General features: G+C 44.5%; 1 protein-coding gene across 2 annotated transcripts in view; it reads left to right on the plus strand.

Annotated features, from left to right (window-relative positions):
* Nucleotides 1-17,022, plus strand: part of NOL10 (nucleolar protein 10) — a 111,644-nt gene extending 94,622 nt beyond the window's left edge. The window contains exons 20-21 of one of the 2 annotated variants that reach the window (XM_014864599.3): nt 4,225-4,327; nt 9,870-17,022. In XM_014864599.3, the coding sequence (XP_014720085.3) occupies nt 4,225-4,327; nt 9,870-9,989 (223 nt within the window). In that variant the 3' untranslated portion in view covers nt 9,990-17,022. Of the gene's footprint in view, nt 1-4,224; nt 4,328-6,096; nt 6,487-9,869 lie in introns of those variants that run through there. The other variant, XM_044771948.2, reaches the window with a different exon arrangement.
* Nucleotides 17,023-20,461: the final 3,439 nt, after the last annotated feature.

Genomic DNA, 20,461 nt, shown 5'->3' on the forward strand with positions numbered 1-20,461 from the left:
ATGTCTCCTCTTCTTGGGTAATGAATACTACCAGCTGAGTGGCCCTTTAAGTTCAGTTCATGAAAGCGTTCTTTGAAGCACCTACCCTGTGGTAGGTCCTGGAAATTCAAGGTGTTTAGGACGTTTCCTGCCTTTTGGGGAACTCCTCTTCTCCGGGCAATTTTAGGAGCTCTGGGTGAGCTGCTTATCACGTCTGCTTATCGACTTTGTGAACTAACTGTGGTTACTCTTCGGCTCATTTTCCTCAGTGATAGTGGATGAGAGCTGAAAGAAGGCAGTCTTGTTTTAAGAGAAGCATTTAAAAAATCTACTTCTGAAAGCAACTTAACTCCAAACTTACACTTACGGAGACTCTTTTATTACTGAGGTAGTATGTAGTCAAGTAATAGTTTGCATATTTCCATTGTGATACTTGAGAATGTGGAGTGAAAGGTCAGTCTCTTACACCCGCACGCTCCCTCCCTGAGGTAGCTGCTGTGCACGCCCTTTCAGAATGAACTCGTGTGTGTACACACTCACATACGTGTAGTTTTAGCTCTTCTTTCTTTTACAGGAGTGGATCATACTGAGCATGTTGCTGATTAACTTACTCTTTTCATTTAACAATCAGCTTTGGAAATTTTTCTTTGTGAGTACACGTCAGTCTACCTTGCAGCTACATAAATATTTCATAAGGGCCATAACAACATCCCCTTATTTGGGGTGTTTAGGTTGTTTCTTGTTTTTCTCTTTTATTTTTTCAGTTATAAATGTGTGCACGTGTGCAAGAATTTCTCTAGACTATATTACCTAGTAATGGAATTTGCTGGATCAAAAGGAGTGTGTGGTAGACGGGCCACATTGCCCCACATCGCCCTGGAGAAAGGCTTTGTGCACTTTGCGGTCTTACTCAGGGCCTGTTTGCCCACACTTGCAACAACAGTGGATGTTAGGAGTCTTTTCAGGTTTCAACTAAGCTGATAGATGAAGGTGTCAGACTCCATCTCCTAAGATAGGGGCTTTGAAGCAACATGCAAACTGAAAGCATTGAAATCGTGTTTTCAGTAACTGTTACAGTACATGTAAATATTTTTCAAAGTTAAAACAAAGGACTTAAAATTTTAAAATACTTAAAATTCATTTCTCTGCAGATTCCATGTCTCCATTTTCTTCTTATTCCCCTTGATGTAGACTATGAAGGGTGCTTCCTTTATTTTAATTAAAGTTAACGTAACTCTTTTGAATGCTATACTTACTAAAGCATGTGCCTTTGTGGATATTATCTTCCACTCCTCTACCTCCCTTTCCATGCAAAGTGATTGAAAAACCTCTCAGTTGAGGAGCATTATTTTTAACTAAATAGTTTTAATTAAAGAAGTAGTAGTGTGTGTTTTTAAAGCCTCAAAGAAGTAAATCTTTGAGCTTTCTTGGGGCATCTAATAAATATCTAATTTGATTTTGCCCTTGTAGTTTATGCTCATTTTTCTTTTTATTTTAAGATAGGCCTACTGATAGTTCAAGTTCTTCCCCGTAGAGCCCTCTATATCTTGTGCCGAGTGGTTCCTCTCACTTTCAGCCCTCTGAAGCCCATCTCTTTTTCCTTAGCAGTCCCCACAAATCTGGGGGAGAAGTTGTTCCTCTTGTGGCAGTGAGGTCTTTTCCCCTAAAACTCTTAGCCTTACTCTGAATAACAACATACCCCAAAGCCGGCAGACCTGAAGACCAGACAGAAGCAGCAGGGTGGGGCAGGTCCGGGGGCAGGAAGGGAATGCCAGCTCTCCTCTGCCACAGGCGGCCAGTGTGGACGCAGCCCTGAGAAGGACATGCACTGTGGGTTTCTGCATTTTGTCCTTCTGTTACAGTAGAGTTTCCAGGTGTCTGTGTCCTTCTGAAATCGTCTCTGACTGAATTCACACTCAAGGAGCAGGCTTTGGAACTGCTGGTTAGCAGCCACATTCTGTAAACTGACTTTCAAAGGGAGGGAAGTAAGACTTGCTTTAATGTAGAACTCTCCACACTCGGGCCCTGTGTCTGATCTTCTGCCATGGCTCGTCCTAAAACTCGGCTTGTCTTTCCAAGTAGCCTAGACAGAACAAGTTTTTACATGTGCACATCGAAAGTGCATTGAGAGAAAACCAGAATTTATATACCCTATCATGGAGGAAATAAGGTCATTCTTAAGAGTAGTAATTTCCCACAATTTACTTGAAAAGTCTTTTTCTTCCCAAATGAGTGTCTTCTGTGTACCACCTTGTCTCGGTGGCTCCACGGTTATTCAGAAGTCCTGTTAACTTTACAGCCTCTGAGTTTATAGCTACGAACGGAAAGAACAACAGTGAAATGAGCAGGCTGAGGAATTTGCTTAGGCTAACATAATTCACATGCGTGCTAGAGTCAGTTTATACCTCACTGCTGAATCCTTGTTAAAAAATAAAAGCTAAACTAAGTGTTAACTTCATTCAGCTTGTCAGGTGGGAGCTTGTCATTCAGAACACTTAACGGACATGTTTCCTGAACAAACTTTATAAATCAAGTATCGTCTGACACACACCTGGAAACCAGCGATTCTTAAATTGGAATCCTGGTTTTAGACTTGAATCCTTCTGTGGCCTGGGGCAAGTCCTTACCATCTTACCTCCCTTTTTGCCATCTATAAAGGATAAATACTTCTGTCTCAGGGATGTTGAAAGGATTAATTAGTTAATCTGTAAAGAACTTTGAAGATGAAAAGTACTTTAAAAGTGCTTCTTAATAACATTATTGCTTGGAAAAGAGTGCCACTTTTGCTCCAACCACTTTATGTCTCAAATTATGTAGAAAGGGTATGGTTAGTACTTTTTTAGTAATCGTAAACAAGAGAGAAATCTCTCATTGTGCGAACATCAAACATTAGCTTCAAAATTTCAAAGGAGTGTCTCTTTGTCTTATGGATCATTTAGGAGCTGTGTTCTCCTTAGTAATTAGTTACAAAGGTCGAAAAAGAAGACCCTTTCACATAATTCAGTCTTTTTTTATTCAATCAAGTCTTTTAGTATAAATTTTTAAACGGGCACATTCAATCTTAGTTGGTAGAAGGAGGATCAGAAAGGCAAATGTTTACTTTTTTTTTGAGGAGAGAACAGAATGGAAGAGAGAACCATATTCTTTCTCTTCTTCCCTCTCCTCCCCTCTCAGTTTCATCACGGGCATGTAAAGGAGTTGCTTTAGCCATTTCTAGAAGGGGTGGAGCTAATGTTCAAACTCTATATCTTTAGGCTTAATTCAGTTTCTTCCCCTTTCAACCAAGTTAACAAAAAGGGCCAAAGGTTCTGATTTTATGATAAAACGTTATTATAACAACATGCAATCAACTGTTATATGTATAACTGGTACAAAATTCAAATTTATCATCTTTATTATAAAGCACAGGTGGGATGGTGTTAATTGCAGATGACAATGAATTGCAAGGCCCAGCATACCATAAAGGGACACAGATTATATAAACAGACCCTAGAAAAATTTAGAAAACAAGATCAGGAAATGAAATGAATTTTAAATTTGGGGTAAAGTGTGTCCAAGTAATTCAAGTAAGAAATTGAAAGGAAGGACACCTGGAGAAATGGCAGTGACTAGGGCTGAATCAGAGTTCACCCTCAGTGCAGTTGCTCTTGGTTTCTCTGTGTGTAATCAGACAGATTCGTGTCTCAGGTTGTTCGTACCATGAGTGATGAGTGCAGGCCAGTGAGCTAACACTGAGGAAGAAGTCAGAATTCTTGCAGCCTCCTCTGTGGTTTGACCTGAGACTTAGTTCATGTTCGCTCCTTTATAGAAGGTGAATGAGTTGCTGAAATACTCACATGCTTAAGTTGTGCATGATTTAAATATAAAATGCTTTAGAAACATAAGTGCCACTGACCATTACAGGAAATTACAGGCTTCAGACGTATTGCTCCTTGCATTTGGGCTTCAGAAATATGATTTAGTAAGATAAGTAGCAACCATTGAAATATTTGGAACCACCACTTAAAATATTAAATCAGTGGGTGTTTTTGGCAGCCATTGTTTTCATTGTACATCTATTGAGTGCGAGTAATGACTGTTTGAGTGCCCCTAATTCTTTCCATTTGTTCTGTTAATTGAATGCCATTTTTATCTTTACCACACATGTAAAAGATTTTTCTTTATGTGATCAGTCGTAATTAAAACTTGTTTCAAATGGTAAATCAAAACATAATTCTCATTGTCATTCTCTTAAATTTCCTACAGTAAAACCCTTGAAGATCGTTTGAAACTGGAAGCAAAAAATGGGACGTTGAGTGTATCAGACACCACGGTTGGCAGCAAACAATTGACATTCACTTTAAAGAGGGTAAGTTGTTTTTTAGTATTGTTTTTTAATTCACAAAAGAAAAATAGACTTCCAATAGTGCTGTGGGTGTTTCCAACCTCAGAACTGCCTCCCCAGGTTTTTCCCCTATTGAGGAAGGTGTGTTCCTGTTGTAGCGTTTTTCCCTGCAGCCAGAGCCCCTCCTGGGTGGAGGGTACACGGCTTGACTAAGGCAGAGGCAGGTGTGTTTCTGGTGTCCTGAGGGAGGCGGGACCTTAGTGACCTGGGAGTTGGCACTGTTGGTGAGGAAGCGGCAGTGTGGTCTCTGAGTCACTGGGCCCCGAGGTGCAGCCTTGTAAAGCAGCAGTCCTGACCAGCTAAGGCTGTAAAGGAAGGCTGAAAGCTCACATGGACTTTAAACAAGACCCAGAATCGGTGAGTTCCAGCACCTTCGTGGCAGTAATGTCCGGCTCACCCAGGGTACTATAGTTTCGGAAGGCGACTTACTCCATCAGTGGTAGGGTACATACTGGTTTATATATAGCCTACATAATAGGCTATAAACTGATTTATAAGAGTCATTTCTTTAGTCAGCCTTAGTAATACTGGTCCACATTATAGGAGGAATAAGCTGCTTAAATATTTGCCATTAACTGATGAGTGAAACTACGTGGTTTTATTTTTCAAAAACTTTTTCTCGTTCAGTCGATCTCCCTTAATATATATTTCACCAAGTGAGAAAGAGAGACAAAGACTCCACCTCTGATTTTCTTTAATTAGAATGAAATTCACATGCCATAAAATTTGCATCTTTAAATTGTACACTTCAGAGTTTTTAGTATATTCACTAAGGTGTGTAATGATCACCACTATCTAATTTCAGGACAATCCTTATCATCCCAAAAGGAAACCCCATAACCTTTAGCAGTCGCCCGTACTCCCATCCCCCCAGCCCTAGGCAACTACTGATCTACTTTATGTCTCTATGGATTTGCCTGTTCTGAACATTTCATATAAATGAAATCGTAGAATATGGGGTTTTTTGCAACTGGCTTCTTTCACTTAGCATGTTTTCCAGGTTAATCCATGTTGTAGCTTTCAGAACCTCCTTTCTGTTTAGGCCTGAATAACATTTCATTGTGTGGATAATGTACAGTTTGTTTATCCATCTATCTGTTGATGGACATTTGGGGTGTTTCCCCTTTTTGACTTTTATGAGTAATGCTGATAGGAAAATTCAGGCTTGTGCTTTTGCATGGACGTATGTTTTCATTTCTCTTGTGCTTATACCGAGGAGTGGAGTTACTGGGTCCTGTGATAACTGTTTAACTTTTTGAGGAGCTGCCAGCCTGTTTTCCAAAGCCACTGCACCATTTTACGTTCCCAGCAGCAGTGTAGGCGGCTCCACTTTCTCCACATCCTCCCCAACACTTATTGCCCTCTTTTTTGTCATAGCCATCCTGGTGGGTGTCAAGTGGTATCCTGTGGTTTGATTTGCATTTCCCTGGTGAGGTAGAGCATCTTTGCATGTGCTTATTGGCCATTTGTATATTTTCTTTGGAGAAATATCTGTTCAAATCCTCTGCCCATCCACCTCTGATTCTTCGACAGTTCTCTCTGACAGCATCCAGGAGGCGTGCCGAATTATAAGAACTTTTTTATTCTAAGTATAAGGAGCTTTTCAGTTAAATCTGTCTCCATTTAGAGCAAATTTGCACTCTTACACTTCTCATTTAAATAAGCCAAAACCGATGTGTGTCCAGAGTAACTTCTTGTGCCCGTTCCTGATTTCTTATAAATCGTTCCTTCAGACGTTTCCTGTTCGCCCTGAAGTACAAGATGCACAGCGAGAGGCGGGGCAGTGCCATGGTGGAGGGGTGGCCGTGGGCTGCCTCCGCTCTGCTGGAGGGAGGGAGCTTCCACTTTGCAGGGGGATCCAAGCACTCGTCTTTCCTCACTTTGTCTTTTTTAAGTAGAAGGTACTAAGTGGAACATCAGTTTTTAATTTGTGGTGACGTGAAAATAAGATGGCTCTGAAATTTTTTTTTTGCTGAACACTAAAGAAGCACCAAGAAGTACTTAAAATGGCCTCAAAAGCAGAGTCTTAGAAACTGTTTTGGGGGATACATCATTTAATATTTGATTTATGCCTGTTGTATCATTTGCCTAACAAAATTTTGACTATTAAATCTGTTTTACTTAAGAATATTTAGGAATTTGTGTATTGTTTTATAGAAATCTCTTTTTATACTAAGTGTGTAATATATTCAGGTAAAATCTGGAGTTTCCCAGTATTTTCATACGTACTTCCTAAGATATGAATAAAATCTAAGGGGAAACCTGTGCTGTAACATTATTTACAGTCGTGTGGTGGCAGCGTTCGGCTTCGGCCGCACATGCGCTTTCCCGCTCCCGTGCTCCAGCGCCTCAGCAGGCCTTCGGCGGGGCTGCTGCTGACGCAGGTGTGTGGTTGGCGTTTGTCCTCCTCTCCGCTCTGGAGGACTGCTGGGACTGCGGTGAAGCAGCCAGGGCAGGAGCAAGAGGGAGCAGGAGAGAACTTGCACGGGGCTCTTGGCCTGTAAATCATAACGAATTGGTCACCTGCTGGCAGCATCTTCCAGACGCAGCCTTGGAGACAGAAGTCAGGAGAGTCTTTTTCTGGGTGGAGGTATGCCTCTAGGATCGTCATTGCTGCCTACAAGCTCCTCTGTAGGCTCCTGCCTTTGTGGGGAGAGTCTGGCAGGCTCCCCAAAATGTGCTCCAGGAGATGGAGAGGTGCTCCCGGGAAATCGCTTTGCCATCAGACGCGTAAGGGAAATGCCGACAACTGATGTCCATATTGAAGAGCGCGAAAGCACCTCACTTAGAAACCCCAGCACACTCTGTTTATCTTATTTAGTACCTCATTTTCCAAAACTATTTGAACAAGAGACACCTTTTTTAGAGATACTTTTTAACATGAAGAAACAAAATATTAAATAGCCAGTGTTTGTTACCTTCTCAAGGGTCTTATGATACTGCTATTTGGTCTGCCTGGACGTGTGCATTTTCCCTCAGGTTTTCAGTGCATAAATATGTATTGAGTGTCTGCTCTGTGTCACTTGCTGGGGACACGCAGAACAAGACAGACATAGTCCTTGCTGCCACAATTCTCACTCTATTGGGAGAGATACATATACAGTTGGATCATTATAACGTGGTGAGTGCTCCAAGGGAGGATGGAGGGCTGACCTGGACAGAGGAGTTAGGGAGGGATCAGTGATAGACAGGTTGGGTCTCAAAGACCAGTAAGAGCCAGGGAGGGCAGGCAGGGTTCCAGGCACAAGGCACAGCCAGGCTAAGTTCTTGCTTGAGAGAGGGAGCCAGATGTGCTCGGGGATCTAAATGGGAGTCTGTGTGTGTAAAACAAGGGGTCAAGGTGAAGGGAGGCATGGGGTCTAACAGGAACGGCACATGGAGCTGTCTCATAGGGCCATGTCGGTAAGCCATGTTAAGTTCAACCTTAACCCTGAGGACCATGAAGTTGTCAAACTGTTTTCGTTAGCAGAAGACTGACATACCATTTTATTTTTAAAACTCAGTGTGGCTGTTGCATGAGGAGTGGACTGGAGGGGAGGTGCAGAGGGTCCTCGGAAATCAGCCCCCGCGGTGGGCTGCATCGGGAAGGCTGTAACGGGGGCTGCGTGGGGGCAGTGACAGAGCCAGGGGAGGGATGTGGAATGTCCTCAGGAAGGGTACACAGGGCAGGGCCTATTTTGGAAAAGCCGCTTGAAGAAATGGTAATACTCAGAAAGAGGGGCTGGTCCAGCAGCGTAGTGGTTAAGTTCACGTGCTCTGCTTCAGTGGCCTGGGGTTCATGGGTTCAGATCCTGGGCGCAGACCTACACTGTTCATCAAGCCATGCTGTGGCAGCATCCCACATGCAAAATAGAGGAGGACTGGCACAGATGTTCCCTCAGCAACAGTCTACCTCAGGCAAAAAGAGGAAGATTGACAACAGATGTTAGCTCACGGCCCATCTTCCTCACTAAAAAAAAGAATGTAGAGAATTATTCAGAATCCCAGTGTAAGAGCTTCCTAGAATAGGGGAAATTCATCAGTTTTTGGTCTTACAAATTACTTTGCTTTCCCACTATTCCCTCACCTCCCAATTCTAATTTTAAAATATTGAATAATATCAGCTGGAGGTGAATGGAGAGACTTTTCCTTGAAGCATAAGATACAAGTGAATATTTTTAGGTGCATAGAAGAACACAGGGTGTGGTCAACAGGCCTCACAGGTGTCTGTAAGGCAGTGTTTTTCAACTGTTAGAACTCAGGCCCCTAACGGGGCTTCTCAAGTTTCCCTCTGGGCAGTACCAAAACCAGCTAAGGATGTTTTTTTGAGCTTTATATTCAGGAGTTTGTATTATCAAAACTATCAGATGTGTTTTTAAAACTACACAGTTCTTAACCTTCACCATGGACTCTGTGTTAATACTCTTCTCTTTTAAGATTTCTGCTAGACTGGGGCTGACCCCATGGCCAAGTGGTTAAGTTCACATACTCTGCTGTGGCGGCCCAGGGTTTCACTAGTTCAGATCCTGGGCACAGACATGGCACCACTCATCAAACCATGCTGAAGCAGCGTCCCACATGCCACAACTAGAAGGACCCACAACTCAAAAATATACACCTCTGTATCAGGGGGCTTTGGGGAGAAAAAGGAAAAATGAAATCTTAAAAAAAAAAAGATTTCTGCCAGAAGTCGTGACACTGTTTGGGGCAGGGAGGAGGTCCCTCTCTCACCAAGTGAGTATTGAGACCGAGTGTGGACACATTTAAACTGCGAGTCTATGTGCTCATTCAGCTGTGAGCCTGTGACTTGTCTGCCGAGCTGTCATCTGTGTAAATCTCGGCTTTTCAGGGGAGTTTGATTTTTTTGAAAACAGCCAAAAATTCTTTGGAACCACTTCTTTTCTTTTTTTTTCCTGCTTTTTCTCCCCAAATCTCCTGAGTACATAGTTGTAGATTTTAGTTGTGGGTCCGTCTAGTTGTGTGGAACCAGTTCTGCTGAATGAATACTTAACCCTGAGTGGGTTATAATATCCTTTCAGTACACATAGTATTTTGTTTTGTTTTTAATACAATGTGAATAAATTAATGGTTCTGGCTTATAAACAAAAGACAGTTCTACAAGAGAAATCGTGGATGTTTTGTAAGTAATAGTGTCTTCAGTGGCTCTTTTGTAGGGGACCATTCTCTTTTAAAACGTCCCAGTGGTCTTGTGTGTTGGTTGAAAAGCCAGTCTCAGGCTTTGTGGTTCAGACTGGTCTGTCAGGGCACTTCTCTGGCCCAGGGGTTTAGAATTTCGGGTTTTACAGTGACGGTAAAAGTTGGCCCTGGTCCTGCCGTTCCTGCCGGGGCAGCGTTGGTGGGAGCAGAGTCTAGCCACCAGCCCGCCTGCCCTGGGACCTGTGGGCAGCGTTGCTGCCTGCAGCGGGGCTGGGATTGGCAGTCATGTTGTTGGCACTCTGATGGTTACACAAAAGAGTGTTGGAGTTTTCTTTCTCTTTCCCTCTCCTCATTTAATTTTCCCTTTTAGTCTGAACAGCAGAAGAAGCAACAGGAGGCAGAGAAACTGCACCGACAAGAGAGGAAAACCCTCCGTCGTTCAGCTGGTCACCTGAAGTCAAGACACGGGAGAGGACGGCCGTTTCACTGAATCTGGAAATGATCCTACACGTTATTGGGAAGGAGCACATCTCCCCCGGATTGACCATCATGAGTACATTATACACAGACAGGGGAACACACATTTTAAAAGTTACGTGTCAACTCTTGATCGTCTACAGAGGTAAAGATTTGACAACTTGCGCCCATACCTTTACCTTCTGGGTCGGACTTTGAAACTGCTCCCCGCACTGGTCAGTGCGGTCGCCCCCAGGGCACTTGTTGTAAGTCGTCGCTCCCTGTAAACCTTGTCCTCTTTCCCCTGGTCCGTATCAAGTAAACCAGGTTGTTGCTTTTTAATATTGTGAAATGTGTACCATGAAATGGGAGGTTATCCTGCGTTAAAAACCAAGATTATCATGTTCTAGGAACTTTTTTCTTTGCAATGCCTGCTGCCACTCACAATGAAACCACCCAGAAATATCAGTCCTGCCTTACCTAACAGGCAGGTATTGATCGTGTTTGTGTTTATGATTGTATATTGGTAGGTTTGTTGCTTGCTTATGTGTTAGTTTGGGATTTTTTAAAAAATATTTTCATACCAAGAAAATATAATTTAATGGTAATAACAACCTAAAGCAAGAAATGGAACCTACTGGTTATTCTTTTAACTTGGCACAAGATTAAATACAGATTTTTTTCTGCTTCTGAAGTGCAATTAAAGAAAACATTTGTAAAAATAACTACTTTTCCTTTGAACAGCTTCTTCAAGAAAGACGCATTCCTGGACTTATTTGAAAATTAGTCTGGTTCCCTTAGTTTTTCGGGTACCAGTGTGATTTTGGAAGTGCGTTTCCTTATGTACAACTGGAATAGTATCTCTTTGGACTGTGAGTGATCAAGCCTAACGTGAAATGCCGTAGGCAGAAAGGCAGAGTGAGTTAATTAGCGTGACCAGGCTGTAGGACTGGTCACCAGTACAGGTGCCGCGAGGACTCCCGGGTCCAGGCCCCAGATTTACTCAGGTCTCTCTCTCTCCTTTCTTTTCTTCCTCCCATTTCAACACTCTTCCTTCTCTCTCTGGTCTCCCCTTCTCGCTTTTCTTGGCGTCTTTCCCTTGCCCCGTCATATGTCTGCTGCTTCTGCATGGACTGGCTCACTCCCCCAGGCGGAGAACAGTGGGTCATGGGTCCACTCCTGTGGTCTGAGAGGTGGAGTCTTTTCCAGAATAAACGTGTCTGTGTGTGTGTCTGCATGCGTGTGGACAGACAGAGTTGCCAGAGGGACTCTTGTTACCTAGGCACCCAACCCACCTTGTGTTGTGGCTCCAGAGGGTCCTGCACCTGTTTCAGTGCCTGGTGCCAGCTGCTTTCCTTTTGCAGCTTCTTATCCCCTGAACTCCTGTTCGTGGACCTTCTCTTCCCAAAGGAAGGGGCTTCAGCTTTCCTGTGGCTTTCTTTTCTCCATTTCCCACCTTGTTTCCTTAGAAGAAGTTAGAGAAGGACAGTGCCGGCGGGAGTTTTCTCCCGGGGTTGAGTGGTTGTGCTGCAGACCTGTTTGCTGGGGTCTGGCCTCTGTTCCTTCCTTTTTCAGGGCAGGTGTGGGAGCCAGTGTGTCATGTGTTAAATCCCAGAAGCAGTGCTGCCAGGTTGCAGCAGAGAGAATGCGTTTGCTCTGGGAAACGGGCTCTCTGAGACTGGGCATCCTAGCATCGCCAGGTGGAGGAGGATGGAGGATCTGTCCTGGACCTGGGGACGCTGGCGGCAGAGCCAGCCTGACCCAGGCTCAATCCCAGCCCTGTTGCCTGCCGGCTCTGTGTCCTTTCACTGTTTACTTAACCTCTTTGAGTCTCATTTTCTCATTTAAAATGAGCCTGATACCTTGTTTTTGTGAGAACTGAATAAAGTACTTGCATGAGGTGACCATCTGGCACAGCGTGAGCCTCTTGTGTCCTTGATAAAGCTTCTCCCTCACCAGCCACCTTTCCCTCAGCTCTGCACACACACCGCTGGGAACCCAGCATGTTTCTAATATTGAGCTTTCTCTAGAGCTGAAGTGCCCCTCAGCTTTTGTTCTGGGGATTCCTGAAAGGGCAGGTGTCGGGCCTGAACTGAATCTGTGAAGAACATTCAGGAAAGACTTGCTGCATAGATAGTGGTGTGAAGGCTTCCTCCAGGGTCTTCAGTTTCCCTCTTGATCCCTTAAAACGGTCCCGCCTCCTCAGGGTTGACATTCCTGACATGCCTGCTACAGTCCTCACATTTCTTTGAAGTCTCCTGTTTTAAAAATGTTAGACAAATTTCATACCCCGTAATTATTCTGTTTGTGGTAGGTTGCTTACTGGCCCTAGGCCGAGGCTGTCTCTCCTGGGTCTCCACCAGGAAGGTGTGCACGGGGCGTTCATGAGCCAGGCTGAAGATGGGGCTTGGTTTTTACCTCAGGACCATCGTGGGGATCACTGAGTTACGACTTCTCCCCTAATCCTGCTCCAGATCCCCCTCATTCTCTGATATCCCTGACCTGATGCACAAATATTTTTTTCTATTAAAAAAGTTGTTTTTGGCAGCTAGGTTGTGACAGTGCTTACTTTTGGAGAGAGGAGAAAATGACGGATGGGGGGGACATGAAGGGACATCTAGGATCTGATTCATTCTGTTCCTTAACCTAGGTGGTGAGCTGCTCTCACAACTTGTACACCTTTGTGTATGCATGTTATACTTCAATTAAAACATCTTATTGAAAAAGAATTGTTTTATCAAAGTCACATGTTCCCATTATAGCAAATTGTTCCCATCTAATCCTCCCGAGATAACTCCTAACAGTATAAGGTATGCTTTTTCAAATATTGTTCTATTCTATAAACAACTATATACACATTTGTTCTGGTAATCAAGTGGCATCATGCTGTTTGTGATCTTCCTCATACCATAAAGTGCTGTTCCTCAACTTGATTCCCTTGTTTTTGCTGAGGAAGATTCGCCCTGAGCTAACGTCTGTGCTAGTCTTCCTCTATTTTGTATGTGGGTTGCTGCCACAGCATGGCCACCAATGAGTGGTGTAGATCCACACCTGGGAACCAAACGTGGGCTGCCGAAGCAGAGCCTGCTGAACGTAGGCACTAGGCCATGGGGCCAGCCCCTCAGCTTGATTTTTATGACTAGTACTCTATGGTAGACGTTTTTCCAAGTCTGTACGTGTAGAGAGAGATCTGCCTCATTCTTTTCTATTTTGTTATGTGGCTCATCCATAACTTAACTCTTCCCCTATTAATGATTATGCCTAAACATCTAAAGAAAGAACCTTTTAAAAATCATTTCTATAATAAGTATACCCCAAATTATTTTTTAAGTTAACATCGTAACTTTATGAAACACCTGTGTGCAGTAAAGCAACCTAAATGTGATTTCAGTTTTTTCTTTCTTCCTTTTTTGTGTCTATGGGATTTGAGAGGGAATTTCAATTCTACTAGTTACAGTATAGTTTTAGCTTTATCCAGGATCCACTATTTATGATCAGGGCAGAAACAAATATTTTGTAACATAATTGGACTAATCTTCATGACATTCTTCTAAGTACCTTTTATGAAGTTTTTTATTACGCCTGCAGCTGAAATTATTCAAGTTCCTAAGACAGTTGTACAGGGTCTCCATCCCTCGTGAAAGACTCACATCATTTATCCTCCAGCTGCCGGAGGAGAATGGGCTGTGTGGGGGCAGGGCAGGAGCACCGTGGCACTCAGGGGAGAAGACGCGGCAGCCTGGCCCCAGGTAGTAGCCATTTAGGACCTGATTCATTCTGAAGGTGGGTTGGCAGGATTTGCTGCCGCCTGGCTGTGGAGTATGAGGGGAAGAGAGGAGTCAGCCGTGGCCCCCGTGTGTTTGGCCTTAGCAAAGGCAGGGATGGAGTTGTCACTGGCTGATGTGGGGAGACCCCAGCAGAGCAGGCCTCAGGGTGAGGAGGTGAGGACTTCTGTCTGACTATTCACATGAGATCCGTTCTCCTCCCGAAACCCTCCAGTGGCTTACTCTCAGAGTAACAGCCAAAGTCCTCACAGCCTCCAAGGCACAGTGCGATTGTCCCCTTCTACTCTTCCCTTACTTACTCGCCATCACCACGCTGACTTTGCTGCTTCTAGAACACTCCGGCATTCTCTTAAGCCAGGGCCTTTGCAGATATCGTTTCCTCCGCCTGGAATGCTCTTTCCTTGGCCGTGGGCATGTCTCTCTCTCTCCCCCTTCAGACCAAGACCACCCCCGCGCCCTGCACTCCCTATGCCTTTATTGCACCTGACACCCGACATAATGTGCTTTGAAAAAACTTTTTATTGTGGAAAATTTCAAACATAGACCAAAGTAGAGAACAGTTTAATGAGCTGCCATGTACGCAGCTTCAATAATTAACAACACAGGCTCATCGTGTTTCATCTTTACTCCTAGCCATTGGCCCTGTTATTTTGAAATATTTTGATCCAGACATCATATCATTTTATCTATAAATATTCAGAGTGCTTTACTTCTTTGTTTATTTGTCCACCACCCCCAGCCCACACCAGAGTGTAAACTTGGCAAGGGATTTTTTTTGGTCTATCTTGTTCGCTGTTGTATACCCAGCATCTAGTACAATGCCTGGCACACAGTAGCTACTTAACAAATATCTATTAAAAGAATAATTGAGTCAAGTTAGATGAGGACTGAAGTTTGAACTTTGGGTTGAACACCAGAAGGGTGACTCTCACTTGACCAGCTTTTTCAGAGCTGAAAGGCCTAATCGGAGTAATTCAGGAGAGATTGGGGAAAAAAGAATCAGAAATAGTGATTATAGACAATACTTGGTAGGAGTTTTTGGATCCAGAGGAAGAGGAAATAGGACAGGTGAGATCAGAAGAGAGTTTTCTTTAAAATAGGAGAAATTTTAGCATGTCCGTGTGCCGCTGGGAATAATCTGGGAAAAGGAGAAAATGATGATGTCAGAGAGAGAGGACAGTTACTGGAGTGATACCCACCAGCTGGTGCGGTAATTACCAGTTGCTGTATAACACATTCCCCCAAAACTTCATGGCTTAAGATAAAAACAGTTATCCAACAGTTTCATGGGTCAGGAATTCAGGAGCAGCCTAGCTGGGTGGTTCTGATTCAGGGTCTCTCACAAGGGTACAGTCAAGATGTCAGCCAAGGCTGCAGTCATCCATGGGTGTGACTGGGGCTGGAGGACCCTCCTTCCAAGCTCAGATGACTGGCTGTGGGCAGGAGGCCTAGTTCCTTGCCACATAGACCTCTCCATGGGACTGCTTGAGTGTCCTCATGACATGGTAGCTGACTTCCCCCAGAGCAAGGGATCCAGGCAAGCAAGAGAGACCAAGATGGAAGCCACAGTGCTTTTTATCACCTAGTACCAGAGGTTGCACATTATCACTTACCCTTTCTTTGACTTGTTAGAATCTAGTCCCTAAGTACAGCCCACGCTCAATGGGAGAAGAATTGGGTACCATCTTTTGAGTGGAGGGAGTATACAGTAGGATTACCAGATAAAATGCAGGACACTAAGTTAAATTTGAATTCTAGATAAACAAGTAACTTATCAGTATTGGTATGTCCTAGATTTTCCATACTTACATTAAAAAGTTATTTGTTGTTTATCTGAAATTTGTTGTTTATCTGAAATTCAAGTTTATTGGATGACCTGCATTTTTATTTATTGGATTTGGCAACCCTAGGAAGAATTGGTAGGCATATTTTAGAACCACTACGCTAGCCTCAGAGGAAATGGGATGTAGTGCGTAGATGGAGGCACTGACCTTATGTAGACACACGTCTGAGGGAAGGCAGAGCACACGGCAGGTTCAGATAGGTGGCTGATAGGTAGGTAAGTTCAGATAGGTAGGTGATAGTAGGTAGGTGCAGTGAGGGAAGCAGGTGCACGTTCTCCTGTAATTGCTTCTGTTTTCTCACTGAAGTGAGAGACAAGGTGGGCTTCTCCCCCCAACCTTGTCTTGGACTTCCACGCTTACACACTGAGCTCACCCTTGATTCAGAGCCTTTGTTCTGCTTGAATCCCCTAATTCTGGTCACCGTCCATCCTGCTCCTTTTCTCCCTCAGACCTCTCCACCCTCGATCATCTTTGGAGACCACCAATTGCTTGTGCAGAGTGATGAAACACAGGACGTCAGGTTGAGGAGCCTGGGTTCTGCTTTGACTTTTCCTCTGGTTTTATTGCCTCTCTGAGCTTCCACAATTCTACCTCAATGTTTCATATGTTTTTTACTTTGTGCCACAGTAAGAAATCCATTGGATGTTGTGACCAGAACACATGTGTCTCAAAAGTGTTACGAGCCATACCTGGCAGCTTGCAGAGCATTCTGGTATTTTTCTGTTCTATCATATTCCAGTTTCTTTCTTTGCTCTCCCCTCCCCCCAAAATAGGTTCACACCCATAAAATTGATTTCACGACTCCCTCTTGATGGATCCATTCCAAGCTGAAAATCACTGCCTTCCCTAACAGATGGATTGTACTCTTGCGCTCCAGGGGCATGTTGGCAGAGCCCACTGAAATTGGTCCTCCAAATGTGTAATTGGTGCTCTTCCTTGTAGTGGTGACGAATTGTGTAGAGAGACGCTTTGCTGGAGCCTCCGTGAGAATTTTATTTTTGATTGAACACACAAGATGAGTATTTCTCTCTTTTTTCCAAAGCTCTATCTTGAGCGTAAATTAAATGCAAAATAGATTTTGTAGAAGAACAGTTGTAGTGGTTTTAGAAAGAAATTTAAAAGATTTTATGGTTCTTAGGTAAACTTTCAGTGCATTAAATCTGGGTATTTTATTTGATTGATTTTAATTTTGAAATGATTTTCAAACCTCACATTACCTGTGTAAGCATGAAGTTGAAAGAAAATCCTGGAGTTTTTGCTGTCGTTATTTTTAAGCAAATATAGATGATGGCACTTAACAGAACTTCATTTTACTTTTTGTAAAAAATCAGTCTCCGTGTTTCAAATCCAGCAGAAGATTCATCTCTCTTTTGCATCTGAGAATACTAAAAGTAATGTATTTTAGTTCAAAAAAAATCCAAATTAAATGAATACATTGTATCCTGGAGTAACTGAATGGAGTAACTCAAACTTGGAAAGTGAACAGCAATGCATTAGAATAGAGATTTTTAAAGCATATATAAAAATAAGTACTATAAGTGGATTCTTGATTCTTTCAACACCCCTAAAAAGTTTATATATCCAAATTGGCATAAATTGTTTTTCTCCTCCTTGGGAAAATACGGAATTGCCTAATATTTGGAGTTTCCTTCTGTTTAGGCATATATAGTAGCTTCATTTAGGATGCTACACATCTTTTTGAATATGTAGGGAGAATTCCAGTCCTAATAATTTTTATTCTTGAGATTCATTTTTTATCCACACGTGAATTTTCCAAAATTAATTAGTGTAATAAAACAGTCTGAGTTATATTTGAACAAGTTATTTTGGGAATTAGGGTGCTGCCCCTACTCAAAATATGTAACCTCATCATGAGCACATCTGGGTAAATGGAATTTGTTAGAAAATGTTCCATCCTTGCCCTTAAAGCTATGACGGGCTAGGGCCCAGTTTTGGGAGGGACACACTCGCGGGTGTTTGTGTGGCGTCCCGCTGCCCGGCAGTACTGTAGCGGGTGGGAACCACTCGTTGGCTTCCGGGTCTTCCTGTTCAGTGAGAGTCCCATACACAAGGTTTAATTGAGGAGGAAATTGTTATTCTCTGACGATGGTGAGTTCCAGACTCTGTGACTGTTTTGTCAGCCCAGATGGAACTTCAAAGTTGTAGGGCCACACGCTTTCCTGTTGGTGGGAGGGAGGCCAACTGTGTTTTTCTAGTAGCCTTGGTTTCTTTCAGGTTCAAGATAGAGTCATGAGTCCTAGGCTCTCGGGACTTAAAGGGATCTCAAGTCCAGCTGGCCCAAACACCTGGCTGATTGGACATCCCCTGTCATATCCCTTTGAACTTAGAGTCCAGTTTCTGCTCACACTCCCAGTTCGTAGGAGGCCTTCTCTCCCGTTTTAGATGCTCAATGGTGAGTTAAAATTTGGGGAGTTGAAACCTCCATTCCCCCCTCGCCACTCCTCCCACGACCCCTGCTAGTTCTGCCTCCCAGGTTTCTCGAGAGCAAGTTGATTGGCTCCTCCTTGTGGCCCCGCACCCTATCTCCATCTCTCCCCCACACCGCCCAGTCCCTCCTTCCCTGCTGGAGCCCACCTTCCCGCCGTCCACTCCGATACTGTAGCACTCAGGAAAGAAGCTCATCTCCCAGTTTTGCCAGATCTAAGACCAGGCTCCTCTCCACCTTTGTAACGTTTGACACTGTCTAGCCCTTGGCCTCCTTGTCTCACTGCCGGCTCCTTATCCTCACCCACCCCCACAGGTATTGACGTGCTCCGGGATTCCTTCTTTAAACCTTTCCTTCCTCCTCCTCGCACAGGATCACCTCCCCTTGGTATTCCGGAGCCACCCACCAAACAGCCTCTGCGCCTTGCATCTGTGAGGCCCGCTGGCACCTCCAGTTCACCATGCTTCAAACAGAGCTCATCGACCCTGTCCCCTGCCCTCCAATGCTCGTTCCTTCCCCCTGTTGTTCATCCAGTAACCTGAGTCAGACATCATGGTCCATATCAGTATTTATGGCTCACTCTGTGCAGGTGACTAAGCAAAGGGCCTGCTCCCTGGAGCTTACGTTTTCATGCGGGGAGGCAGACAATCTCCAACAAGCGTCAGGAAGGCGATGAATCTGTGAGGGATGGGCGGGCGGGAGCCAGGAGGGCCGGGAGGGCCCGTTGGCCCCGTTACTGAATTCACTAGGCTGTGTCAGGATGGGCCTTGTAGAGAAGGTGAGGTCTGAGAAAAGGCTCAAAGGAGGGAAAGGAAGTTGGCCAAGATATCTAGGGGAGGAACAGCCTAGGCAGAGATAGTGGAGAAGCCCCCAGAAGACTTGTAAAACAGAGTTTCTGATTCAGTGGGTCTGAGGTGGGACCAGAAACTTTGTGTGTCTAACATCACAGCTGCTGCTGCTGATCTGGGACCCGCTTTAGGAACCACTGAGCTAGAGTGGAGGCCCTCGGGCAGGGTTTTGCCTGGATGTTCAAGGAAGAGCCTGTTGGCTACTGTGGCCAGCGTGTATCAGACTCTCTTATGATAGAAGCAGGAGCCACTTGGTGTCAGCTGTGTGCCCATCTGGCTACACAGCCCCTGAGAACGTCAGGCCAAGTGTGTGGACTGCCAGGGCCTGTCGATGTTGGCTCTGCAGGCTGAGAGTCTGTGCCGAGAGAAGCCAGCAGAATACGCTCTCCCATCCTCCGGACCTCCTCGGACCCACCTCATCTCTTCCCACCCTTGCCCCTGCAGCCTCCTGGCCCAGCAGCCCTTTCTGCACATGGGCAGCAGCAGAACCTGGGATCCCCAGACCACATTGTGGGAAACTCTGAACCTTTAATGATGCCAGGCTTTCAAAACCCAGGATGGAGTCTGATGAGTAGGGACAACAGAAGGAAACAAGCGGAGACCTGGGTCTGGCCCAGACTTGCTTGTGGTTAAGCTGCCAGTCAGTGGCCACGTCACTTAACCCATCAGTGCCTTGGTGTCTATGTCTGTAAAATGGGTTTAATAGTATCTGTCCCCTAAAGACTTCAGAGGGTGTTTGTGAAGCTTAATGAGCCAGGCCCATTAAACTCCTCAGAAGAAAGGCGTAACTAAATATAAAGCACTATTGTAATTAGCTCTCAGGTTCTTTAAACCAGGTCGGATCTTGTCTTAAGAGGGTTACCATGGCGACAGGTTTGTTTGAAAAACACATGTAAAAAAGGCATGGACATAATAAATGAATAATAAGTGAGTTTTATTTTGCTGATTTCTATTGTAATGGAGAACTGTATAGTCTGTTGATAACCTCACGTTGACGGCCAGCCATCACTGCCACAGCGGACGCCTGCGTCTTGTACTCCTCTGTGGCAGGGCCTGCATTGTTTCTCTTGAGCACGTAGTGGGCATTTAGTGAGTGACTGTGAATTAATGAACTCACAGTGCCTGACACTCTAAGCTCCACGTGGTTGTTGGCTGCGTAGGATGGAGATGGTCATAGTCCTGATAACGCTGATTGTGTTAGTCAGGGTTCTCCAGAGACCAGAACCGAGAGGAGAGGATATATATGAAGAGGTTTACTGTAAGGAGTGGCTCACGTGATTTTGGAGGCTGACCAGTGCCCAGATCTGCAGTCAGCAAGCTGAGGACCCAGGAGGGCTGCGCTGCGGTTCCTCCAGGTCCAAGGACTGGGAACCAGCAGAGGTGATGGTGGTGTTCTGGTCAGAAAGCCAGCAGGCTCAAGACTCACCATGAGCCAATTTCTCAGTCTCTATCTGAGGACCAGAAAAGACCACATGTCCCAGCTGAGCATCATGCAGTAGGAGTTCCCCCTTGCTCTGCCGCTTTGTTCTATTCAAGCCTTCAACTGATTGGATGAGGCCCACCCATGTTGAGGAAGGCCATCT

Source organism: Equus asinus, chromosome 6 (assembly GCF_041296235.1).
Source record: "Equus asinus isolate D_3611 breed Donkey chromosome 6, EquAss-T2T_v2, whole genome shotgun sequence".
Taxonomy (NCBI): domain Eukaryota; kingdom Metazoa; phylum Chordata; class Mammalia; order Perissodactyla; family Equidae; genus Equus; species Equus asinus.